A 25,587-nucleotide genomic window follows, 5' to 3' on the forward strand; every position below is an offset into this window, starting at 1 on the left:
GTATTGTTATCTTTTGGAATTTTATTATACTTTAACATTGTATTAATGTTTATATGGCTTACCTTTTTTGTATACTTACTCAATAAAAAGATTTAAAAAAAAAAGTAGAGCATAGAAGATACCAAATTGCAAATGCAAATATAAATAAATAATGAGAGCATGAAATAACAAGATCAAGTCCTTAAAGTGAGATCATCGGCTGTGGGAACATCTCAATAGAGGAGTGTAGTTATCCTCTTTTGTTCAAGAGCCTGATGGTTAGGGGTAGTAACCGTTCTTGAAGTTGGTGGTGCGAGTTTTGGGGCTCTTGTACCTTCTACCCGATGGCGGCAGCATGAAAAGAGCATGGCCACTTGTAAACACCATGGGAGCAATTTACAATGACCAATCCACAGATGGGAGGAAGCCTACATGGTTCGAGAGGAACATTCAAACTCCACGCAGACAGCATGAGCCAGGACTGAACCCATGTTGCTGAAATTGAAGTTCTACCAGCTGTGCCACCGAGCTGCCCAGAAACGCAGATGCAGCAAAATGAGGATGGATTAAAAATACAGCGGTATCGATACCCAAGGGTTGTACTTGATGCATTGTCTTAACAGGTACTGCTATTACTCTAACTCTACCTGTTATTTGTCTTACTAAGGAGTAACAATCAGTCACTATAGAACATGGTGCACATGGAGGTTAAATAGCACCAGCTGGATTGAATAGTCTGATTATGAGCTGTATATTCCACGCTGGCAGCTGATCGATAAAATGCTGGGAATCAGAACCCAATACTACTCCACATCGATCATCATATTCCCTCAGTAGTGTTCTCCTATAATCATTTTTACACGATGCTTCTCATCTGCGATTCCATGAAAATGGGAGTGAAAAAGGCAATCGTAATTGTGGAGTTATGATGTTTACAAATGTATTTATATTAGGAAGACAGGTGACAGAGAGGAAAAATACCTTTTCTTGTCAGTCGTTCTTCCAGAAGAATGTGAAGAAGCATCAGAATGCGGTGATTTCCTTTCTTCCGGAGGAGGTGAATACGAGCGGTTTGAATCAATTTCCGAAACGCCTAAAGCAAAGAAACATTTTATTCAGGTACAAGAGCCTGGAACCCTCCCTACAAGGGAAGTGAATTCATAAAACGGTTGACTTTCGATAAATATTGTAACGGATATCAATCAAGTAATAACCCCATTGTTCAGGAAGTTTCTGTTGAGCACAAATGTAAAATCTTGAGACAATGAAAAAAATGCACAGGGAACTGAGAAGAAACCTTTCTCTCCAAAGCAGCAGGGACTTGATTCCATAGGGAATGGCTGCAGAAAATACAGAGGGTGCACAAACGAAAGGACATGCCAGTGAGATATGAGGAAAGTGAGGGAAATAGTCAATCAGCACATTCTAAAGGAAATTGGATAAGTATTCAAGGAAAAATAATCTGCAGGCCTATGGAGAATGATTGGAGAATAGGGCCAATGGAATTTATCCACCAAGAGCTTCTATGGACTTAAATGACGTCTTTCAATGCTATTAACAATCCTATACTCTAAACAATTTGATACTCAATGAATATAGGTAAAAAATAATTTTGCTTGGAGCATAAATACTTGCATGGACTGGAAGTGTTAAATGTTTGTGCTGTAAGTGTTATATAGTGAATGTTACAATAAATGCCAATGAACTTGGCTAAAAATTTTGGTCTGTAGTACTGGATTAAATAGGATATTGTTTCAAGAACAAATTCCCCCAGTGTTCAAATCTGCACTTGGTGAGACGAGAGAAACAAAAATCGCCTAAAATAACTGGTTGTTTTGCATTCTGCCCGAGTGCCTTTATTAAATGCATGCTGAAAAGTCCCCACAACACAACCTATAAAGTGTCATTACAACTGCAACCAATGCCATAACTGAACCCATGGAAACAAGACTAATTGTGAAAGCACTCTGTTTTCCAATGAATCAATGCAGAGTGGAGTGCCTTCAGCAAGCCGCATGAGAACTGGGACCATTCCATCTCCAGCGCACTTGGTTAACAGAACAAGCAGAGAGCAGAAAGAAATAGAGGAACAATAAAAAGAACACAACACATTTTAAAGAGCAGCACACACAAGATGCTGGGGGATCTCAGCAAGTCAGGCAGCATCCATTGAAATGAATAAACAGTCGATGTTTTGGGCAGAGACACTTCTTCAAGACAGGAAGACAGCAGAATAAAAAGGTGGTGGAGGAGAGGAAGGAGGGTAGCTAGAAGGTGACAGGTGAAGCCAGGTGGGTGGGAAAAATAAATTTTAAACAGCATCATACTCTATCTCCTAACCCAGGAAGTGAAGCTGCATTTTTCTTTTCTATCAATTAGGGAATGCAGGGAGACTGAACAGGTTAGGGTTCCTGTCAAGTTTCTACTGTTTTGAGAATTTTATTTTATTATTGCAATTTTTTTTGCTAAGTGGAGACATATTCTCCACAAGCATTCTGTGGGGCAAGACCACAACCAGGGCCATAAATACAAGACAGACAGCCACTAACACGCCTTAAAGAGAATTCAGCAGAAATTCCTTTACTCAGAATGTTGAGAGCAAGGAACTCGAGGAGGCTATTAGTAGATTAGTGGGATTTTACTGGTCAAAAACTTCACAAATATAAATAAAATCTTTTTTTATATTTTAAGGGCAGCATGGTAGCATAACATTAGCCTGACGCATTACACTTCCTGTCACTCTCCGTAAGTTTTTATGCTCTCCCTGTGATGGTGTGTTTCCTCCAGATGCTCCAATTTCCTCCCACATACTACCCATAAGTTTTCAGAATACAGGTCGTCAACGTGCTGCACTGGCGCTGGAAACAGTGGCACTTGCAAGCTATGCCCAGCACATCCTCAGACTGCGTCGGCCATTGACGCGAACACATTTTTAGTTTACACTCAATGACCTCATACAACTCTTCTAGAACAACCACACAAGTTATTAGAAATACAGCAGAAAAGAATGCAGTACCAAAAATAAAACAAAGATATTTATAGATTATGTCCTCCGGCCAGAGCCCAAATCATGTTTCAGTTCAGAAATGCAACTAGGAATTCACTTTCTTTGTCAAGTCACAAATGTAAAGTTTAAAAAAAAATTTAAGTAAGTTTAATTCTTCTTTTTAAATTTTGCAGAAATGATGGTGTGTGGTGGTGGTGGAAATCAGAACACTGCTCATAACTAAAGGAAATTTTGACACTCATTCTGATAACTGAGCATTTCCCTTCAATGCTCTAGGGTCACATCAAGAATGGTTCATAACAGGCAAGCTTTATTAAGCACAGTTTTTTGTTCAGCCCAAAGATACATGCAAGTTCTAAATTTATTTTGTTATCCCCAGGCATTTGTTGTCTATTACCAATTATTCGCAAAATGGTGCTGGTGATAAATTGGGTTTTTGAGCTACTGTTATTGAGGTGAACCTGCTCCCAAGCTGTTGGGCAGACGGTTCCAGAATTTAGACTATAAATGGAACAACGCTCATGAAGTTATATCAGGCTGGTATAGTGTTCCAAGGGGTGGGAACATACAAATAATGGCTTTCCCTGCATCTGTTGCCACTGCCCTTCTAATAGTCACAATTTTAGGAAGAGGACAGAGGGAAAATAGGTATAGCAAAACTTGGAAAAGTGACTCACAGTTTAAGAAAACAAATCAAAATTTTAAAAGTTGAAGATGACAAAAGTTCAAAAGAAAATTTTATTATCCAAGCACATGTCACCATTTTTAGCCCTGAGGTTTATTTTCCTGTGGGTATACTCAATAAATCTATAATAATAACCACAGAATCAATGAAAAACCGCCCAACAAAACAAATGAACAATAAATATTGAGAACATGAGATGAAGAGGCCTTGAAAGTAAGTCCATAGGTTGTGGAACATCTCAATGATGAGAAAAGTGAAGTTGAGTGAAGTTATCCCCTTTGATTCTACAGCCTGCTGGTTGAGGGGTGGTAACTGTTCCTGAACCTAGTGGTGTAGTACCCGAGGTTTCTGTACAAGATAGAGGGTCAAGAAAAAGCAGAGATGTTGAAGACTTTCCCATTCCTCCTGAGCTTACATCAAGATTTATGAAAGACGAAATAAAGAAAGTTGTGTAGATCATAGGCTCACTAGCTTTATTCATTAAGAGAAGATAATGGGAACTGTGTTCAAACTTGTGACTAGTTTTGATATAGTAAATGGCAGAAACATTTCACTTTGAGAGTAAATACACATTTGAAAGTTACATGAATTTCTTTTTTTTTTTAGGAGAGGACTTCCGGGTCATCAAGGGAATGGCGGCGTAAGGAAAAGGTCTCTCGACAAAAAAGAAGGTAAACTGCCCCAAAATCGAATTTAGACAAATACTTAATATTGCATAACTATATTAATAAAAGGGGCAAGGATGATGTCTAAGAACAAGAATAAAAAGTCCACTCTGAAGGCTGATAAACATAAAGAGATGCAGCAAGGCGAAGGGCCTAGCTCTCCCACGGCAAGCCAGGACGGAGATAATGAGGGGGAATCGGTGACTTTGTCTTTGATTCTCGGAGAGATTCGCGAGTTCCGACAAGATAACAGCAAACAGCTGGAAGATATGAAAGGAGAAATAGTAAAAAACTAACTCGCGGATAGATGAAGCCGAAGCGAGGATTGTTGGAATTGAAGAGAAGCTACAAAATGCAGAGGAGGTGATAGCAGAAATGCTGAAGCTACAAGACCAACTCCAGTGGAAACTAATAGATCAAGAAGGCCGCTCGAGAAGGGAAAATGTGAGGATCTACGGAGTTCCCGAAGGAACCGAAGGTAAACCCGGATTGATGATTCCCTTCGTGGAGAAACTGCTTAGAGAGAACCTTGATATACCGGCCGCAAAAGACCTACAGATAGAAAGGGCACACCGTGCGTTGGCACCACAGCCTCCGGCAGGCACCCAGCCCAGATCGATTCTGATCAGATTTCTCAGTTACAGAACGAAGGAAGAGGTGCTTAAAAGAGCATGGCAAAAGAAAGGTTTCATGTGGAACAACTGTAAAATCAGTTTAGACCACGACTACGCACCGGGGATTCTTGCCGGACGGAAGGAATATACGGAAACATGGAGAGTCCTGAAGGAAAACAACATCAGATTCCAGACCCTGTATCCAGCTCGGCTGAGAGTCTTTTACGACGAAGGGACAAAAACTTACGCTACGGTGGAGGAGGCAATGTCGGACCTGGCGGACCGGGGACTACCTATTAAAGTTATCACCCAACCGGAGTCGCTACTGGAGAGGATTCGGCAGAAGTCGTGGCAGTTAGTGGGGCGAGGACGCTCCACACGAAGCAGAGTGTCAAACTACAAGGAAAAGCTGCAAATATTCAGACACGAATGTACAGAGAATACAGATTAATTAAGAGAAATGACTGAAAAGAGTAAATCAGACTTAAAAGTAAAATGAAAACTGGTAACTGAAAATAATCTAGGCGGAATAACTTGAATGATAGCAATATGGTCAAGACATAAATAGGAGAAAATTCTCTATGATTATTCAAACTGCTGAGGGCCCTCTAACACAGGGTGAAGATAGAGGTTATCCCTCTGAACTGAGGCGGGTCGGTGCTCAGGCCTCACTGTGGGAAGTCGGGGAAAATTTTCAAATGTTATACGTTCAGAAATGTCTAGGGTGTGGTTATATGTCTTGGTTTACTGTTGAGAAGGGATTGCTTACTGTTTGGTTAGAAAAGGAGAGTGCTTTTTTTCTACTAGAGAAAAATGCAAACTGAATTGGTAAAAATAATTTCCTATAATGTTAACGGGGTTTTGAATCCAATTAAAAGAAATAAGACTATGTCTAAATTGAAAAAAGAGAGGGCACAAATAGCTTTCCTCCAGGAAACACATATGAGCCAATCTGAACATGGAAAATTAAAAAGAATGGGCTTTAAGCATGTATTTTATTCATCATATAAATTGAGTCACAAAAGAGGGGTAGCTACTTTAATATCAAGTACTCTTAATTATGAACATATTTCAGAGACTAGAGACAAAGAAGGACGGTTTGTAAAAATCACAGCAAGAATAGAAGGTACAGAAATAACATTGCTGAATGTTTATGCTCCTCCAGGTAGTGAATGGTCATTTTATAGACACATTTTTGACCTAATGGTCAGTTCTCGAGGGGTAGTAATTTGTGGAGGGGATTTTAATATTAGATTAAATCCTATATTAGATTCTTCAAGAATAGTTACTCAGAATAAACCTCTGACTCGGAAAGTGAATTCATTGATGGAGGAGTTGGGAATTATAGATGTCTGGAGGGAATTACACCCTACTAGTAAAGATTATACATATTACTCTTTCCCTCATTCAGCCTATTCAAGGATAGACTATTTCTTTATCTTTAATACAGATAGACTCCGGATAAAAAACTGTAATATTGCAACAATTGATCTGTCGGATCATAGCCCAGTCTCTATGTCTCTAATCCTGGAAAGGAAAATGAGGAAAACACTATGGAGGCTAAACTCAAATATACTTAATAACCCAAAAGTAATGGAGAGATTAAGGGGAGAAATCAAAGAATATCTAGACCTTAATGACACGAGAGAAACATCACCAGTGATTTTATGGGATACATTGAAAGCTGTACTGAGAGGGAAAATTATTTCCATTACTACTCACATGAAAAAAATCAATGCACAAAAATTAGCAGACCTTCAAGGAAAATTAAAACAACTTCAAGTTGGAGATAGCAACAAAAGTAATTCAAATCGAAAACAGGAAATTAGGAAATTGCAAAGTGAAATTGATGATATTTATACGTTGGAAACTCAAAGAAATTTTCTTTACCTGAGACAAAAGAATTATGAAGTAGGAGGTAAATCAGCTAGATTATTAGCATATGAAATACGAAAACAACAAGCAGACAATACAATTCATAAAATAAAGAATCCAAAGACAAAGCTTGTGGAGAGTACAATAGGGAAAATTCAAGAGAGTTTTGAAACGTATTATCGAGAGCTGTACTCCCAACCCCGGGCCCCCAGTGAGCCCTATATAGACAGTGTATTGAATTTTTTAGATCTACCTAAACTTACAGATTTACAAAATGAAAGTTTATTAAAACCAGTAACTGTCAAAGAACTGAACGTGGCCATCTCTAGGTTAAAGGCTGGAAAGTCCCCGGGTTCTGATGGGTTTACCTCAGAGTGGTACAAGTCCCTGAAGACACAGTTAGCCCCATTACTACTTAACACCTTTAATTGGATCTTGCAGAGAGGAGAAACTCCACCTTCCTGGAGAGAAGCGATTATTTCAGTTATTCCTAAAGAGGGTAAAGATAAACTAGAATGTGGCAATTATCGGCCAATTAGTGTTCTTAATTTAGATTACAAACTATTTACATCTATATTAGCGCGCAGATTGGAAAAGCTTTTACCTGGCCTAATCCATTTAGACCAGACTGGATTTATTCAACAAAGACAAACACAGGACAACATAAGGAGAACTCTGCACATATTAGAACAGGTTAATAAGAACGAGACAGAGACAATGGTAGTAGGATTGGACGCTGAGAAAGCTTTTGATTCGGTTAGTTGGGCATTCCTATACAGAGTGTTAGGAAGATTCGGCTTTCAAGAAAGGTTTATTAAAGTAATTCAGACTCTGTATGACAGCCCAACAACCCGAATTAAGATAAATGGGGACCTCTCTGACTCCTTCATTTTAGAGAGAGGCACTAGACAGGGATGCCCAATTTCTCCTCTCCTTTTTGCGCTATATATTGAACCACTTGCCCAACTAATAAGACAGAGCGAAATCGTAAAAGGTATCAAGGTGGCAGGGATTGAACAGAAAGTGGCGTTATTCGCAGATGATGTTTTGGTCTATCTGAGTGAACCAGAAAAATCATTTATAGGATTGTTTACACTGTTGGATGACTTTGGGAAAATATCAGGTTATAAAATAAATGTAAAGAAAACGCAGGTTATGTCCCTAAATTATACACCATCCAAAAAATTGCAGGATACATACGATCTTAAGTGGGAAGCTAAATCATTAAAATATTTAGGAATAACCCTGCCGAAGGATCTTTCAACACTGTCACAGGTAAATTATGGGCCATTAATCTCAGAGATAAAAGCAGATATGCATAGATGGAATCTTATCCCCTTTTTAAGTTTAAATTCAAGGATAAATACTATAAAAATGAATATTCTTCCTCGGTTATTATATCTTTTCCATACTTTACCAGTGGAGGTGGATGATAATCAATTCAGGGAATGGGACAAATGGATTTCCCGCTTCATTTGGCAAGGAAGGAAACCTAGAATTCGATATAACACCTTACAGTTAGGGAAGGAAAGAGGAGGTATGGTTCTTCCTTGCCTGAGAAATTATTTTTATGCCTCACAGATAACCCCTCTGTTATATTGGTGTAATAGGGAATATAAGGCTAGATGGAAGGAAATAAAATTTGGATTAGTTGACAGTTTTCCTCTTCAGGCCTCAATAGCTGACAAAGGATTGATGGCCCAGTTGGAAAAATTTAATAATGCTTGGATAAATCTTACATTAAAAGTATGGCAGAAGGTGGTTAATTCATGTGGAATTAATAACATGCTAAAACTCTTTAGATGGTGTGCATATGATACCGAATTCCTTCCCAACAGAGGAGATAAAAGATTTGAGCTATGGATAAAGAAAGGTCTTACAACCTACCTCTCATTTATAGATAAAAGAGTATTACAAAGTTTCCAAATCCTGCAGGACAAACATGGCCTAGAACAATGACTTTTTTAGGTACCTTCAAATACGAAACTATGTTAACCAGAGTTGTAGATATACAGACCTATCAACAGTAGAATTAGAATTTTTCAAGATTCTGAATTCGGCTTGCAGTTTAATACCTAGTAAATCAGTTTCTCACCTATATAATGCACTCTCCCATGCTAAAAATGTAAATACACTGTATATTAAAGAGAAGTGGGAGAAAGAAGCGGGGTTGGTACTTTCAGAGGAGGCTTGGGGGAAAATCTGCAGCTTTCAATGGTCCTCGACTAATTCTTTGACTTGGAGAGAACATTGTTGGAAAAACATTATAAGATACTTCAAGACCCCATATCAGGAAAAATATAAAGATACAAATGTGATGTGCTGGAGAAGGTGCGGCTCCAAGGAGGCAAATCATTTTCATATTTTCTGGGATTGCCCTAAATTAAGTCTATTTTGGGAAGGTATTCATAGAACATTAGTTAAGGTACTTAGGTCCCAGATACCTCTGAACTTTGAGACGCTCTATTTGGGGCATGTATTGTTCCTTGAACAGAAGGAAGATATAAAGTTGCTGCAGGCCCTCTTAGCGGCAAGTAAGAAATCAATCACTAGAAAATTGCTAAATCCAATACCACCTACATTAGAAGATTGGTACGAAATTATCTTGGAAATATTTAAAATGGAAAAGTTGACCTACTCCCTGAGAACTCAAAAAGAAACATTTTATCAAATCTGGAATAAATGGATTGAATATATAACCCCAATGCGAGCAGACTTTAGATGACTCTCCTAATGATTTATATTGCTCTTCTCATCAACACAGTAATATTGTTAACGTAAGCACCCCTAGTCTAAATGTTTGTTGTTTTTTTTTGGAAAATAGAGAATTAACACAAGTAAAGGGAAAGATTTGGGAAAGGGATAAAAAAAAATGAAAAAATTAAGTAAATAAGTACATAGGGATTGGATAATTATGTCTGCGGGCAGGAACAAGCACGAACAAACTGGGATATAAACACCTACAATGGTTGGTATATAGGCTTGTATGCAACATTTTGGACCAGTGGAAATGGTCCAGAAGGGTTGTATGGAAACTATTATTACCATTTTTCTTAACAACTAATTTCATTACTTAGCCTAATAGGTTAGATTTACCACAGTACATAATTATCTATTTAAATGTTTATTTTGCTTTTATATCATCTCAATGTGTACTTAAGAATGTATAAATAATTGTAGTTTTATACATATAAAAAAATGGAAAAGGTTATGTGTGTGAAAAAAGTACATGATAATTGTGAACTCCTTATCCAAATAAAAATAAAATTTAAAAAAAAATTTCTTTTTTTTAAAAAAAACAAATAACATTGAAGCAGCAATTATTTAGCAAAAAGATTTTGCAAAGTAATTGCTGGATAGGTACATGGATAGTAGGGGTATGGAGGGCTACGGTCCCAGTGTAGGTTGATGGCAGTAGGCGTATTCAATGGTTTCAGCATGGACTAGATGGGACGAAGGGCCTGTTTCTGCACTGTACTTTTCTATGACTCGGTGGCTGAAGATGGAGGAACTCAATAGCCATTATTGAGGCTGCTAATAGTGAAGTGATTCCCTTTCAAGTAAATGAAGAAAAGCAAATAATTAAGAGGTTAAAATTAGAGAAGTACAAAAATATTAAAGTTTATAAAATTGGACAAGTTTACAGAGATAGAAGGCAACAAGGACTTGAAGAAATTTCCAGACACTTTAAAATCAATATATTGAAGTTAGAAATGAAGATTAGCAAGTTCAGCAGCAAAAGAGCTAATATTGGTTGAAGTTACTTATTGCCTCACCTTCTGAATCAGACTCACTGTCATCCATAGGTGGAATGCTGATCAACGTTTGCTTCGCATCTCTTTGCACAACAAGTTGGAGCTTCCCTCGTGACTTTTCAATTAATTTTCGGGCATCAGCCAGGGACATGTTTTCAGTGACTGTCCCATTGATCTGTTTGGATACAGGCAGCAACAGTCAGCGAATAAAGCCAAGGTTATAATTCTCTGTTGAATTTTGACAATCAAAGACCAAATCCGAGAACAGCCGTTTATCATGCAGTTATTAAGTATCCGGATTAACCAGTCAGTGAGATCAAAGTAACTTGGCACTAGCTGCTGGTCAATACACGCTGTTCTCCTTTTGCACGGCATTTAACTCTCAGCCTCCTTGTTAATAGTTTTTTTGTTTTAATTGGGTTATTTCTCAAAAGATTGCGTACAGTTCTCAATAAATTTAAGTTTTTTCTTGTGAATGCTGCCTATATGATATTATGTGCCTGTAACACTGCTGTAAGTTTTTCATTGCACCTGTGCATGTGACAAACTCAACTTTGATTTGCTAGGCTTGTATTTAATACTTGTTAAATTTCACCACAGAGAATTAAAAGTGAATGTTTAACAATGATAACTAGATATAATCTACCTCCAAGGTGTGCGCATCCCATTCTTGCTTGGAGTAAATACTTGATTTTGAAAATGCTAAATTTTAAAATTTCCTACTTTTTCATTATTCAGCAACTGTTTTTCTCCATATCAGATAGACCTGGAGAGAATAAAGAAACTTCAACCCAGTACTCTTAAGAGATGCCACTCTGATCAAAACACCTGAGCAAAGTTTATGGAGCACAACTTTGGAAGCAGGTTGGACCAAACTGTCAACACACATAAACAATGCTGGTGAACGCAGCAGGCCAGGTAGCATCTATAGGAAGAGGTACAGTCGACGTATCGGGCCGACTCTGACGAAGGATCTTGGCCCAAAATGTCGACTGTACCTCTTCCTATAGATGCGTTCACCAGCACTTTTTTATGTGTGTTGCTTGAATTTCCAGCATCTGCAGTTTCCTCGTGTTTGTGTGGACCAAACTGTCTATTACTTCTGTAAAAGTTTTACAATATTCTGACCCAGCATACCTGCAAACCATGATCTCATTTGTCTTTAGAACAGTCAATTTAAAAAAAACAACTTACCTTGAGAACAATATCCCCTTCATGTAAGTTTCCATCCTTGGCAGCCAGCCCTATTCCTGTCATTTCTTTGATGAAGATCTGGCTGCCTAATCGAAGGCCATATTCTAGTAGACAAAATGTACAAAGACTTCAAAATGGTTAGAAGCATACCAACTCAATTTTACTTTGTTCTTATATTACTTAACTCAGCCTCTCTTGGTTTCGAGAGTTGTGCAGACATTGGCTTAATTGTGGACCTTACAAAGGGAACACACAAAATGTTGGCAGGTTCTGGCCTAAAATGGCAATTGCTCATTTCTCTCTTTAAATGTGACCTGACCTGCTGAGCTCGTCCAGCACTGTGTTCTCCTCTTCTTCTATTCCCCACTCTGGCCTCTTACCTCTCTCACCTGGCTATCACCTCTCCAAGTTCCTTCCTTCTTCCCTTTCTCCTCTGGTCCATTCTCCTCACGTCCTTTACCTTTCTTACCCAACTGGCTTCACCTATCATCTTCAAGCTATCGTCCTTCCCCTCCCCCACCTTTTCATTCTGGCATCTTCCTTCTTCCTTTCCAGTCCCTATGAAGGATCATGGCCCAAAACATTGACTGTTTATTCATTTCCAGAGATGCTGCCTGACCTGCTGAGTTCCTCCAGTAATTTGTGTGTGTTGCTCAAGATTTCCTGCATCTGCAGAATCTCTTGTGCTCAGGAAGGGGAGGTTGGGAGTACACACCAGTCCTCATCAAGGGGTCAGCAGTGAAACGGGTGAAAACCTTTAAGCTCCTGGGTGCCAACATCTATGGATCCATCCTGGGCTGAACACATTGAGGTAATCATGAAGATGACACACCACCATCTCTACTTTGTCAGGGGTTTGAGGCGATTTGCTATGTCACCAAAGACTCTTTTGCAAATTTCTATAGGCGTATGGTGGAGAACCCTCTGATGAGTTGCATCAGAGCTCCATCATGGTCACAAAATTCCCCACCATTGAGTACATCTTTGAAAGGCAGCGTGCATCATTAACAACCCTTGCATTCCAAGGCCTACACTCTTGCCATCAGTAAGGAGGTATAGGAGCCCGAAGACCCACAATTGAAAATTTTGGAACTTCTTCCCTCTGCCACCATATTTCTGAACAGTCCATAAACACTGCCTCGTTACACTTTTTATTGCATTATTTTGTCATTTATAATCATTTTACATCTTTGCAAACAAATTTTATATCATATAAGACAATGACGATAAATTTGATTCCGATTCATTGAGGCAATTTCTACAACACTGATAGAACATTCATTACAATTAACCTTCTTCCTGCGTTCTCAGCGCCAATCATTTTGCATTTTTAACCACATCACACAATTCTTTCAGATCTCTGCCATCTCAGTAGATAACCTTTGCCTCTATAGCCTAGCAGCAATAGAACACTGAGAGAATTTTATGCCTTCAAAATAGTCAAGCCCAGGCTTTCATGCACATCATTTCCAAACAAATTAACTATCATGTAGTATACTTCAAAATGCTCATAATTTAATGTCCCATCTTCAGTTTACAAATTAGTCCCCTCATTGGTTGCTGTGGCTCTACCTTCATAAACTTCATATCCAAAATTCCATCATGAATCATCTGTTTTATGATGCTAACTTTTTGATCCAACCTTTGGACATTACATTAGACAGGTCGACCTTCACTAATCCAGTACATTCGGGACCTGAAGAGTGCCGGATTAGGGAAAGTGCCGAATTACAGAAGGATCACATTAAGCAATAGCTAACCTTCACTAATCCGGCACCATTGGGACCTGAGGAGTGCCGGGTTAGTGAAGGAACCGGATTACAGGTAGTCGGATTAGTGAAGGTCAACCTGTACCAATGTATAATCAGTCAAAGTTTATTTCCTAATTCTGCTGTGAAGCCCTTTGGGGCTTGATTAGTATGTAAAAAGATGCTGGGTGGATGGAAACTATTGGTTAATTTGGGACTGTTGCCTCAATAATGCAAAATGTAAAGTAAACAGGTTTGAAACTTCTGCATTGCCGACTCAGTTCTTGACTTTGAATTTCAGTTTTAAATTGTACCACCTTCATCATGCAAATCACTGCTGAAGTTGATTAAAAAAGGCTAAGAAAATACAGTACGTGGCAAGTGTTCAATTAATGCTGACTCAAACGATAGCTTAAATTTCTGCATAAAAATATTGCAATGCTTTTCAGCATCTGGATCTGTGTCTCAACCCGATCTAACTACTTTGATTCCACAATTCTTAATTACTTTTAAAAGTCCTCAGAATGCATCTGTTAAAATTTAACAGATCCAAACCATTGACAGGAGCCTGATATTTCTAATATCATGCACATGTGCATTCATTCAGTTACACAGTGGCAGCACACAGTGCTTCAACAACTCTCCACCCTGAACATTTTTAGATACATGTTCTTTTCCTAATTAATATCAGATAACAATTGGAGATTCTTTTTTCCTCACCTTCATTTGCTCTGCTCTTAACCAGCATAACTCTGTAGGGTTTTGGAAGCCCTCCATCATTAGAATGAAAAGACTCTGGTGATGGGCTTCTGGATTTGAGTCGATCACGGCTCGGGGCTCTTGCTGGTTCTCTGCGATACTCGTGGACTCTATTACGACCACGATCCTCATCGTATTTCCTTCTGCGACCTCTGTCATCTCGCTCGTAGGTCTCATCATAACCCCAGTGTTCTTCGTACGCCCTTCCCTGGATTCGGTCACCTTGTTCATAAGCTCTATTGTGTCCCTGGTCTTCATCGTATAATCTCGCCCGCCCAGGCCCTTCACGCCCATAGTTCCTCTCGTGACCTCTGTCGTCGTCATATACCCTCCCCCTGCTGTGGTCCCTGCTGCGACTATGCTCTCTATTCTGGCCTCTCTCGTAACTCCTGCTGCGCTCCCCATCTCGTCTGTAGCTTCTGTCTGGGCTGTAGTCTTGATTGTAGTCATATCCTCTGGGCCCACCGTCACTCCTGTCACTCTGGATACTGTGCTCGCTTCTGCGATCGTAGTCATCAGCCACATCGAAGAACCGATTCTCAGGTTCAGTCACGGGCTGCCGAGCTGGGACTCTCCGAGCCCTCTTCACTGTCTGTTAAAACAACAACAAACAGCAAGGCGATCACCATTTGAGTCAGTCATCAGAAGTACTTCACCCCACAATTCTACAATTGTCAGTCACAGTATCAGATAAATTACAGGAACAGTTCTGTTGTCACAATGTTACGAACACTTATAATCCAGATGCAAAAGATGACGTCCCACCAAAGCAGCTGATGAATGCAAATTGTGAATTAAATGAATCTTAAATAAAACCAGGCCTCAGTAATTAGTTTGCTGTTCTTCTTTAAAGAAATACATTAACTTTCCTTCCCAGCTTAGAGACCCACAGAAACATGATCCACTCCCAACAGCTCTTAGAAACATCCTGGAGAAGAATGGGACAGTGGGAAAGGAAGGGTAGAAGCAGAAAGTGAGGAAAATAGAGAAGGAAAAGAAGAGGAAAGGGACTTAAAAGTGGGATGAAGAAGGTGGGGAGACTGCAACAGCCTGAGGAAGCAAGGAAAACAAGTAATCCATTTATACAAATGAAACAAATCTTCTTGCTCCGAGGGTCTATTTTGGAATAGTCTTCCTCCAAAGAAAAGTGGGAGCACAGTCTTTGAATATTCTCAAGCAGAGATAGATAGCCCACTGTAGTTAAGTTTATGACCACATCAGCCACTATTTTATTAAATGGAGGAGGAAGCTTGAAGATCCAAATGACCTATTCCTGCTCCTAGTTCTTACATTTGTAAGAGAAAGAGAAGATGGTACAATATGGAGGAATGAGAGGCAGTGGGGGCTAGGGACATGTTCATCCATATGTACGTGGTCAGAGTTCACCTGTGTACACCTTGTCCCCAAATGTCAGCAACCTCCTTGCAACTGATCCAAAACCTCACGCTGTCAAGTCCATGGGATAGATGGTACGCAGAAGGCACCCCAATTTAAAAGAAATTACATGCAGGTTTCATCCACTCCTCAGACCCAGAAAGGAATCAAGTAATCACTGATCCAGAATAACTGCTCCAGTAGAATAGTTAGGATGGGCCACAAATGCTCACCTTGATGGTAATGTTCAAAATAGATATTTGCAAAAAATGGCAAAGAAGCATTCAGAAAAACATTGAAAACCAGTAAAGGGTTTTACAATAAGCATCAAGCTACAGCTTGAGCCAGATGCTGAATTAGTCATGTGAGGAACATTCCCCTCCAAAACGATGTGCTGTAATCTTGATCATACTGCACCTACATAGCTACAATCCATCATATATTAGGGGAAAGAGGGTCTTTCATCATGAAAGACCAAATAGAACATGAAACCAGCCTGAGACACGGCTGGAAAAGGAAAATGAGTGGGAAAACAGGCTGGAAAAGCTGAATGGTTTCTTTCTGGCACGTGGTCCTATGGAAAATCCAGGGGTGACAAAGCCACTTCAAATCCATTAAACAACAGTTTTCATAATTCATCCAGCAATTAACTTGCATTTTTATTTTAAAAGATATTAATGTTATGCAAAGGGTTAAGTCTGTGGCAACACATTAGGGTGACAAAAAATATTCTGCCAAAGTAGCTTCAAAATAGCGGGAAAAAAACCCAAAGAAATGGAAAGATCATGCCACAGGGTAAAAGTTAAAGGGACAGGTGCCATTGAAAAGCTCAATGTGTACTCTAACAGGAGTCCAAAAAAAACAATGCATTTCACTGACAGGAAAATCTTCAGCTATAATGTATAGTTTAAAGAACAGAGTCCAGATAATTAGGGGTGACGTTAGGAAACAAGAAGAGGGTAACAGAAATTTTGAATTCTTCCAGAAACAGTAATCATAGTTAGTTTATCAATTTTAATCCTAACTTTATATCCCTGGATTTTTAAAAATTAATCACATGAATTTGATTATAGACATAATCCGAATAAAAAGAATCGAGGAATTGACAAATTCTCCTTCCTAGGTTCTCAAGATTATACTTTATTGTTGCTAAACAATTGATACTAGAATGTACAATCATCACAGCGATATTTGATTCTGCGCTTCCCGCTCCCTGGATTACAAATATTAAATATTAAAAATATTAATAGTAAAAATTAGTACTTATTAAATTTTTTAAATTATAAATCATAAATAGAAAATAGAAAAATGGAAAGTAAGGTAGTGCAAAAAAACCGAGAGGCAGGTCCGGATATTTGGAGGGTACGGCCAGATCTGGGTCAGGATCCGTTCAGCAGTCTTATCACAGTTGGAAAGAAGCTGTTCCCAAATCTGGCCATACGAGTCTTCAAGCTCTTGAGCCTTCTCTCGGAGGGAAGAGGGACGAAAAGATTACCACAGGCATTGTCCCAATTTTGTATGTTCCATTTATTTGGATATTCCTTGGTCACAATGCACCGAAACAGGCCCTTCAGTCTATATGACTATCAAGCTACCAGTCACATGCATTCTATTGTTACCACATTCCCTTCAATTCCAACCTAACTCTTTCCTCCTCTTCAAAACATCGTTTTCTGAACACCTCACAATATTTCCCTACTTGGTTGCTGTCAAATACTGTCCTATAAATTGTTACTTAGCAGATAATTGAACACTGCAGTCAGGGACAGAATGCCCTTGTTCCAATTCAACAGTCAGGAACATAAATGAAGCTAACCTTTAACTATAACCATGTTTAGATGGCATAAAGTGGCTTCTGACCACTTCAGTAATGGCACTTAATGTCCATATTTCACCAGAGGGCAAGGAAACAGATGACCATTATTCAGGCTTTCTCTAAATAACTGGAACTATTATACAGTATTCAATTTCAATATACAGTGGATTCCAGTTAATTGGGACACATCACAACCAGAACATTTTAACCCAAATAAGTTTTTGCCCAATTAGCCAAAGCTACATGGAAATAGTTAAGACGGACCACCATTTAACTGAGTAACAATTTAGGCACTTAAATAAAATGCAGAACAAATTAGAATACTACCAATACCTCTAGAGTACTGTAAAAGTGTGTATTAGTTCCTAATATTTATTGGCAAAGGAATTCATCAGCCATGTTCTTTTGATTGACTTTCAATGAACAAAATTAGCGCAGAGACCTAGTGCAGATAATGGACTGCCATGATTGAATGCTTTTGACTAATGCATCCTCCAAATCTTCATTTTCATTATAACATTCAAGATGATTGGTTATACATTTGTAATCCATAACTTGGCGTTAAGAATTACAATGGTTGTGTCTGGCATCTCTAAGCCTGAATGCTTGAAACCGCGGTAAGTAAAACAGTTCTGAATTGTCTTACTGCTTATTTCTTGCCAACTATCAGTGACAAAATTCACTATTTTTCTGAACACAAACACATACAACTGACACTATTTAAAATCCGATCGCTCTAAGCACCATGTAGTGTTTAATAGTCACGCAAGTGCATGTAACTGACGCTAGGTAGAAACTGCTAATTAAGTGGCATATCATTCTAATTAAACAAAGGGAATCCCAGCTCTTTTCTCAATTTAGTTTTTGTTCTTCAATAGCTGTCCCAAATAAACACTGCCCCAATTAACCGATGACCCAGTTAACTGGAGCCTACTATATTTAATTCTACTCTCATTAAAATGTTTCAATACCAAGGTACATTTTTAATCAAGCTACATATTTGGGAGCACACAGTCTCTGACCTTACTCAACTTCAAATGGTAAATAGGATAGTTATTTGAAAAAGACATGGGGAAGAGGAATATTATTGCACAATGGACAGAACCGCATTTTCCTACACTGCAAAATTCCCAGCAAGTACAACAAGGAAGGCATCGGAAGAGGATGTAAAGCAATCAGCCACTGCATTTCCCCAGCAGACTTTCACAAAGAAAGATCGATAGGTCATCATTTACTGACAAGCAAAGTGGGGCGAGATTCTGACTGGACAGTCTTAACTGTGGTTCACCGGATTTCCAGCATCCGATTTCCTCCGCAACAAGCCTGTGACGACAGAGGAAATGCACAAGATGTGGTAGGGAGAGATAAAGTAATGAATGCCGGGGGGAAGGGAATGCAGACCCATAGTAAAATCCAGGATAATCATACACTGAGAAATGTGACAAAAGTAAAGTCTCACAAGCTGCTTCTTTTAAACATTATTAAATTTAAACTTGCTACTGACAGTTAACCCACATGCTAAATCAGTGCTGATAATTGCATTATAGCCACTAAAATGTTTTTTTATATATGTATAAAATCATCATTTTTATGTGGAATGCTCCAGTAGATCAATGAAGAGAACTTGTTTAGAAAGGATTACCATGCTCAAACACGAGGTCAATCTGAACAATAAGCGGGCTGATGAAAAGCACTCAAAGAAACAAACCATACACGTTACCACTATTAACTAACAATCGATATTCTGGCAGTTATTAAAAATCACAATCAGCAAACTCTGCTAATGTAGTTTGAAATTCTATATGTTCACAGAAGATATATTTTCCACAATATGATGAAAACAGACAAGAGAAGCAGAAATTATTCTTCAAGCCCTGCAGAATGAGAAGATACTTAGCACATGTTTAAAATCATCAAAGGACTTTCAAATTAATGAAGGACAGGAATGAGCCATATGTTTTTTTTTTAAACAACAATCCATGTCTTTGAGCTCATTACAGAAACTAAATTTTCATTATGCTTTACTTAATTATTTGACCTCAAATATCCACAGGTACAGAGATGGGATTTCAACATCAGTATTTAGACCTGCAAACCAACAGCCACATGTGACATGAATGAATCATCAATCACAGCAAGTATGAATCAGCAACACTTACTATTTGGGCTACTTTCCCACATTTTCTTAATTGCTGCACAGCATAGGAATGAAGCACATTTTCCATTGGACAGCCGTTAACACTGACAACCCGGTCATTTTCACTGAAGGAATAAAAAAAAGTTCTGTTAAAGCAGGCTGAAATAGACTCAGAAATATTCAATGATTTAATTTTAACATCTAAAACAGTTAAAACACCATTCACAAATCTAAGTTGTGATTGATCTGTACTTGAAATATTGGATGGCTTTTGGTTTGCACAATACCACCCTCCAGGAATATTAGTTTCTAAATGAACTAAGTGCATCAGTGGGTAGCTCTGCTGTCTGAAGACTTCAATTCACATTCAGAGGCTGAAGCACAAAATAAAGTGGTCAACACCCCAGAGGAAGTGCCACATTGTATTCTCATGAAATGTTAAATCTAGTAGATGCATCTCTAATCAACACAAATAAAATTTCATGGTCACTATTATATGCTCATTGAATAGTGGGAGATTTCTGCTCAGTTGCCTGGTTAACATTTACTCATTGATCAACATCACCAAACAGACCATGAGACAACCAACTGTGGGAGATTGCTGTCACACCTCCAACATTAAAACAGCGCTACACTTCATTGGCTGTAAAGTGCATTTGGTCATAAAGGCTGCAGTAAAACTCAGAAGTAATAAGGCAACAAACAAAACTTAAATGTAATACTTAAGTGATTACAATTTTCTGGAAATATCAAATAGTTGTTCCTGACTGGGAGACCTCAGTCAATCTGGATTGGAAGCAGCATCTCCAACACTATCACACCGAGCATGGGAGTGCCCCAGGGCTGTGTGCCCTGTCCACTGCTGTTCACTCTGCTGACCCACGACTGTGCAGCAATACACAGCTCGAACCACATCATCAAGTTCGCCGATGACACAACCATGGTGGGTCTCATCAGCAAGAACGATGTCAGCATACAGAGAGGAGGTGCAGCGGCTAATGGACTGGTGCAGAGCCAGCAACCTGTCTCTGAATGTGAATAAAACAAAAGAGATGGTTGTTGGCTTCAGGAGAACACGGAGTGACCATTCTCCGCTGAACATCGACGACTCCTCCGTAGAGATCGTTAAGAGCACTAAATTTCTTGGTGTTCGCCTGGTGGAGAATCTCACCTGCTCCCTCAACACCAGCTCCATAACAAAGAGAGCCCAGCAGCATCTCTACTTTCTGCAAAAGCTGAGAAAAGTCCATCTCCCACCCCCCATCCTCACCACATTCTACAGAGGTTGTATTGAGAGCATCCTGAGCAGCTGCATCACTGCCTGGTTCGGGAATTGCACCATCTCGGATCACAAGACCCTGCAGCAGATAGTGAGGTCAGCTGAGAAGATCATCAGGATCTTTCTTCCCACCATTACATTTACACATGCTGCATCCATAAAGCAAGCAGCATTATGAAGGACCCCACGCACCCCTCATACAAACTCTTCTCCTTCCTGCCATCCGGCAAAAGGCACCGAAGTATTCCGGCTCTCATGACCAAACTATGTAACAGTTTCTTCCCCCAAGCCATCAGACTCCTCAGTAGCCAGAGCCTGGACTGACACCAACTTACTGCCCTCTACTGTGCATATTGTCTTGTTTATTATTTATTGTAAATGCCTGCACTGTTTTGTGCACTTTATGCAGTCCCGGGTAGGTCTGTAGTCTAGTGTAGTTTTGTGTTGTTTTAAGTTGTTCAGTGTAGTTTTTGTATTGTTCATGTAACACCATGGTCCTGAAAAACATTGTCTCGTTTTTACTGTGTACTGTACCAGCAGTTATGGTCAAAATGACAATAAAAAGTGTCTTGACTTGGACTTGAATAGCCCATTAACCTTAGGTTATAAATTGTTTTATCAATCCCAGTCACTGGAAGCGTTTCACCAACTTTCCAGAACAAGTACAGTAACTCAATTATTCTTGGGTCATTGTGGGAGCAGCCATTGTGAGTAGGCTAGTGTTAGGGTGCAGAGCTCAGGTTCCGGCTCATAGCTGCCTTGGCTTCAGCAAGGAGAGGCAAAGGCAGCGGAGTGGAGTGATGAGGCGCTAAACGGCAACTCCTTTGCTTGCATCTTCAGAAACAGCTCTATTTCCATCTTTAATATCTTTACTTTTCCCTTTCAGGATTCTTTTGAAGATCTTGACCTGAAGTTGCTGACTACGGTTCTTTGCGGGAATGGGACTCACTCTCAGGATTTCATAACTGGCCACTGTTCCACACTCCAAGGGCTTAGCCTAAGTATTCCGCTTGGCTTTGGGAGCCTAGGATCTCAGGCCTCTGGAGATGAGCAGATCGAGGGTCGGTGTCACGACAGGAGACCCATGTGTCGTCGGGAGAGTCAGAATATCTGCGGCTGTGTGTTCAGAGATTCGTGATCTTTGGGCACAGAGCTCGAAAAAAGCGATGTGGCAGACTTTTAACATTGTAAACTAGAGAGTTGTTTGTTATGTCTCTCTGCTCGTTGTGAAAATGGAGACACCTCTTTCTCCCTTATTAGGGAGAGAGAGAGAACCTGCGGTATGTCGAATACCGGGTGATCAATGTAGTCTTTGGGCTAACTGCGAGTCTGTGTCTTTGCTGCTGCCTTGCTCACGCTTGAGTGCTCAGTGGCGGGTGCCGATGCTTTTTTTTGTCGGTGGGGGGGGAATGGGCGATTGTTGCTTGCTGCCTCTTTCGCCTGGGACGGAGGGGAGCTGGGGGTGGGGCAAACTTTGGAGTTCTAACATTTAACTGTCGTTCATTCTTGGGGCACTTCTCTGGATGGTTGTGAAGAAAAAGCATTTCAGGATGTACATTGTATACATTTCTCTGACATTAAATCGTACCTTTGAACCTTTGAGACTGTAGGGGGATTTTATTTTGTTTATTTTTTCTTTCTCACTGCACAGTAGAGCAGTGGGGTTGCCAAGCACGATAGTGGAATGCTCCTCTTGCAGGATGTAGGCAGGGAGGGAGAATTCCAGTGTTTCTGATGACTATACTTGCAGGTGTATCCAGCTACAGCTTCTTTCAGACTGTGTTAAGAAAGTGGAGCTGCTGGATGACTGGGAGGGAAACACATAGTAACATGGTGAAGTTCAAAGAGATTCCCCAGGGAAATATGAGAGTTGAGAAGCTAAGTAATGCTTTAGATTTTAAGAGATAAATATGAATCATTTTTGAATATTTGGAGCCCTTATTTATAGCTCCGATGATGAAGATCTTGGTTCCTCGGGGGAAAGTAAAAAATATATTATATTTATTTTTATTCCATAGAGAATGTGCAAACCTTCCAATATTCAGGCGGTTCTTTTTTTTTCTTTTTAGGTAGGAGTATATATCGGGGGGGGGAGGGTTAAGGGGAGGGGGGAGGGTAGATATTATTTTCTCATGTATCACTTCGAAAACTCAATAAAAATTATATTTTTTTAAAAAAAGTGGAGCTGGAACTGGACAAATTCATTCGGGAGGCTGAGGGATTGATTGACAGGACATGCAGGGAGGTAGTTAAATCCGAAGGTGCAGGACACAGGTAATTTGGTGATCAACAGGAGGAGGAAAGTGGGGAAGCGCTGCTGGTGCAGATCATCACTGTGGCTGTTCCCCATAACAATAGGTATGCCACTTTCAATACTGTCGGGAAAGGGAGGATGATCTGGCAGAGGAAAGCCACAGTGTTCATGTTTCTGGCACCAAATCTGGCTCTGTGGCTCAGAAGGGAAGGGGGAAGAAGAGGCCTGCAGCAGTGACAGGGGATTCCATAGTTTGGAGAGCAGACAGGAGATTCTGTGGATGCAGAAGAGATACCCATTTGGTATGTCGCCTTCTGGGTGGCAGGGTCAGGGATGTCTTGGACTGGGTCCACAGCATTCCAAAAGGGGTGGGGGGAGAGAAGAGGAAGTGAACAGCCTGAAGTTGTGGAACATATTTGTACCAATGACATAGGTAGGAAAAGGGAGAATATCGAGAGTTAGGTAGAAAGCTGAAAAGCAGAACCTTCTGGGTAGTAATCTTTGCGCTGCTACCTGTGCCAAACACCAGCGAGGGTAAAAATAGGATGATTCAGCAGATGAATTCATGGCTGAAGAATTGGTACAGAGGACAGGGTTTCAGATTTTTGGATCAGTGGGAGCTCTTTTGGGGAAGGCATGACCTGTCCAATAAGGACAGGTTACACCTGAACCGGAGAAGGACCAGTATCATTGTTGGCAGGTTTGCTAGAGCTGTCGGGAAGAGTTTTAACTAATTTGGCAGCAGGACAGCAACCAGAATGATAGATGGAGCACGAGGAAATCTGCAGATGCTGGAATTTCAAGCAACACACACAAAAAATGCTGGTGAATGCAGCGGGCCAGGCAGCTTCTCTAGGAAGAGGTACATAGGAAGAGATAGTTTACTATCTCTTCTTTCAGTTAGTCCTGACGAAGGGTCTCAACCCGAAACGTCAACTGAACCTCTTCCTATAGATGCTGCCTGGCCTGCTGCGTTCACCAGCATTTTTTGTGTGTGTTGATAGATGGAGCAGCTGGTGTTCAAGCAGATGCAGTGTATAGAGACACTGTGATGAAGGACAGACAAATAATAGAGAAAAATTGCAGTCAGTGGGTCAGCTGAAAAGTAACATGGGAGAAAAATTTTTTTTAAAATCAAAAAGGGTGATGCCTACAGGATCAATTGTGTTGTATTTCAATGCACATAGTATATGGAATAAGGTAGATGATCTTGCAGTGCAGTTAGAAATTGGCAGGTATGATGCTCTGGGCATCTCTGAGGTGTGGCTGAACGAAGATCATATTTGGTAGCTTAACATCCAAGGATACACATTGTATCAAAAGGACAGGTAGGTGGGTAGAAGGAGTGGGCTGGCTCTGTTAAGAAAAAATGAAAACAAATCTTTAGAAAGCGGCAACAGAGGATCAGAAGATTTAGAATCTTAATGCCATTAGTTTCAAGGTAATTATGGAAAAGCATAGGTCTGGTCCTTGGGTTGAGATTCTAAATTGGAGAAAGGGCAACTTTGATGGCATCACAAATGATCTGGCAAGTGTGGATTGGGACAAGCTCTTTTCTGACAAAGATGTACTTGGTAAGTGGGAGACCATCAAAAATGCAATTTTGAGAGTACAAAGCTTTTTCTATGTGACTATCAGAATAAAAGGCAAGGCTAACAGGTTTGGGGAACCTCGGTTTTCGAGAGATATTAAGGCCCTGGTTAAGGGAAAAAAAGACGTTCACAGTAGATATAGGCAGGTACGAACAAATGAGGTACTTGAGGAGTATAAGAAATGCAGGAGAACACTTAAGAAATCAGGAGGGCTAAAAGAAGGCATGAGGTTGCTCTTGCCATCAAGATGAAGGAGAAATCTAAGGGCTTTTACAGCCATGTCAAGAGCAAGGGACAAAATTGGTCCTCTGGATGATCAGAATGTTAATCTATGCGTGAAGCCAGAAGAGATGGTGGAGAACTTAAGAGGATTTTTTTTTTTGCATCTGTATTTACTCCAAGAGACAGACAGCGTCTATAGATGTGAGGAAATGCAGCAAGTTCATGGACCTCAGAGTTTGCAGAGGAGGAAGTGTTTGCTGTCTTGAGACAAATCAGGGTGGATAAATCCCCAGGGCCTGACAAGGCATTCTCTTGGATCCTGTGGGAGGCATGTGCTGAAATTGCTGGGGCCATAGCAGGTATACTTAAATTATCCTTAGTGAAAGATGAGTACCAGAGGATTGGAGATTAGCTAATGTTGTTCCACTGGTTAAGTAAGGCTCTAAGAATAAGTCAGGGAGTTATAGGCCAGTGAGCCTGACATCAGTAGTGGCAAGTTATTGGAAGGTATTCTAAGAGACCAGATTTACAAGTATTTGCATAGACAGGGATTGATTAGGGATAGATAGCATGGCTTTGTGCAAAGTAGATTGTGTCAAACCAACATGATAGAGTTTTTTGGGGATGTTACC

The 25,587-nt window shown here is 39.9% G+C and overlaps 1 protein-coding gene across 5 annotated transcripts in view; it reads right to left on the reverse strand.

The window, feature by feature from the left end:
- tjp2a (tight junction protein 2a (zona occludens 2)) overlaps window positions 1–25,587 on the reverse strand; it is a 160,577-nt gene that overhangs the window by 51,956 nt on the left and 83,034 nt on the right. For all 5 annotated transcript variants that reach the window (XM_063049073.1, XM_063049072.1, XM_063049071.1 and 2 more), the window contains exons 4-8: window positions 19,631–19,733; window positions 14,243–14,873; window positions 11,775–11,878; window positions 10,602–10,755; window positions 961–1,072 (exon numbers count right to left, since the gene is read on the reverse strand). In XM_063049073.1, coding sequence (XP_062905143.1) covers window positions 961–1,072; window positions 10,602–10,755; window positions 11,775–11,878; window positions 14,243–14,873; window positions 19,631–19,733 — 1,104 coding nt within the window. The remainder of the gene's footprint in view (window positions 1–960; window positions 1,073–10,601; window positions 10,756–11,774; window positions 11,879–14,242; window positions 14,874–19,630; window positions 19,734–25,587) is intronic.

The sequence above is a fragment of the Mobula hypostoma genome, chromosome 5, assembly GCF_963921235.1.
Source record: "Mobula hypostoma chromosome 5, sMobHyp1.1, whole genome shotgun sequence".
In the NCBI taxonomy this organism is placed as follows: domain Eukaryota; kingdom Metazoa; phylum Chordata; class Chondrichthyes; order Myliobatiformes; family Myliobatidae; genus Mobula; species Mobula hypostoma.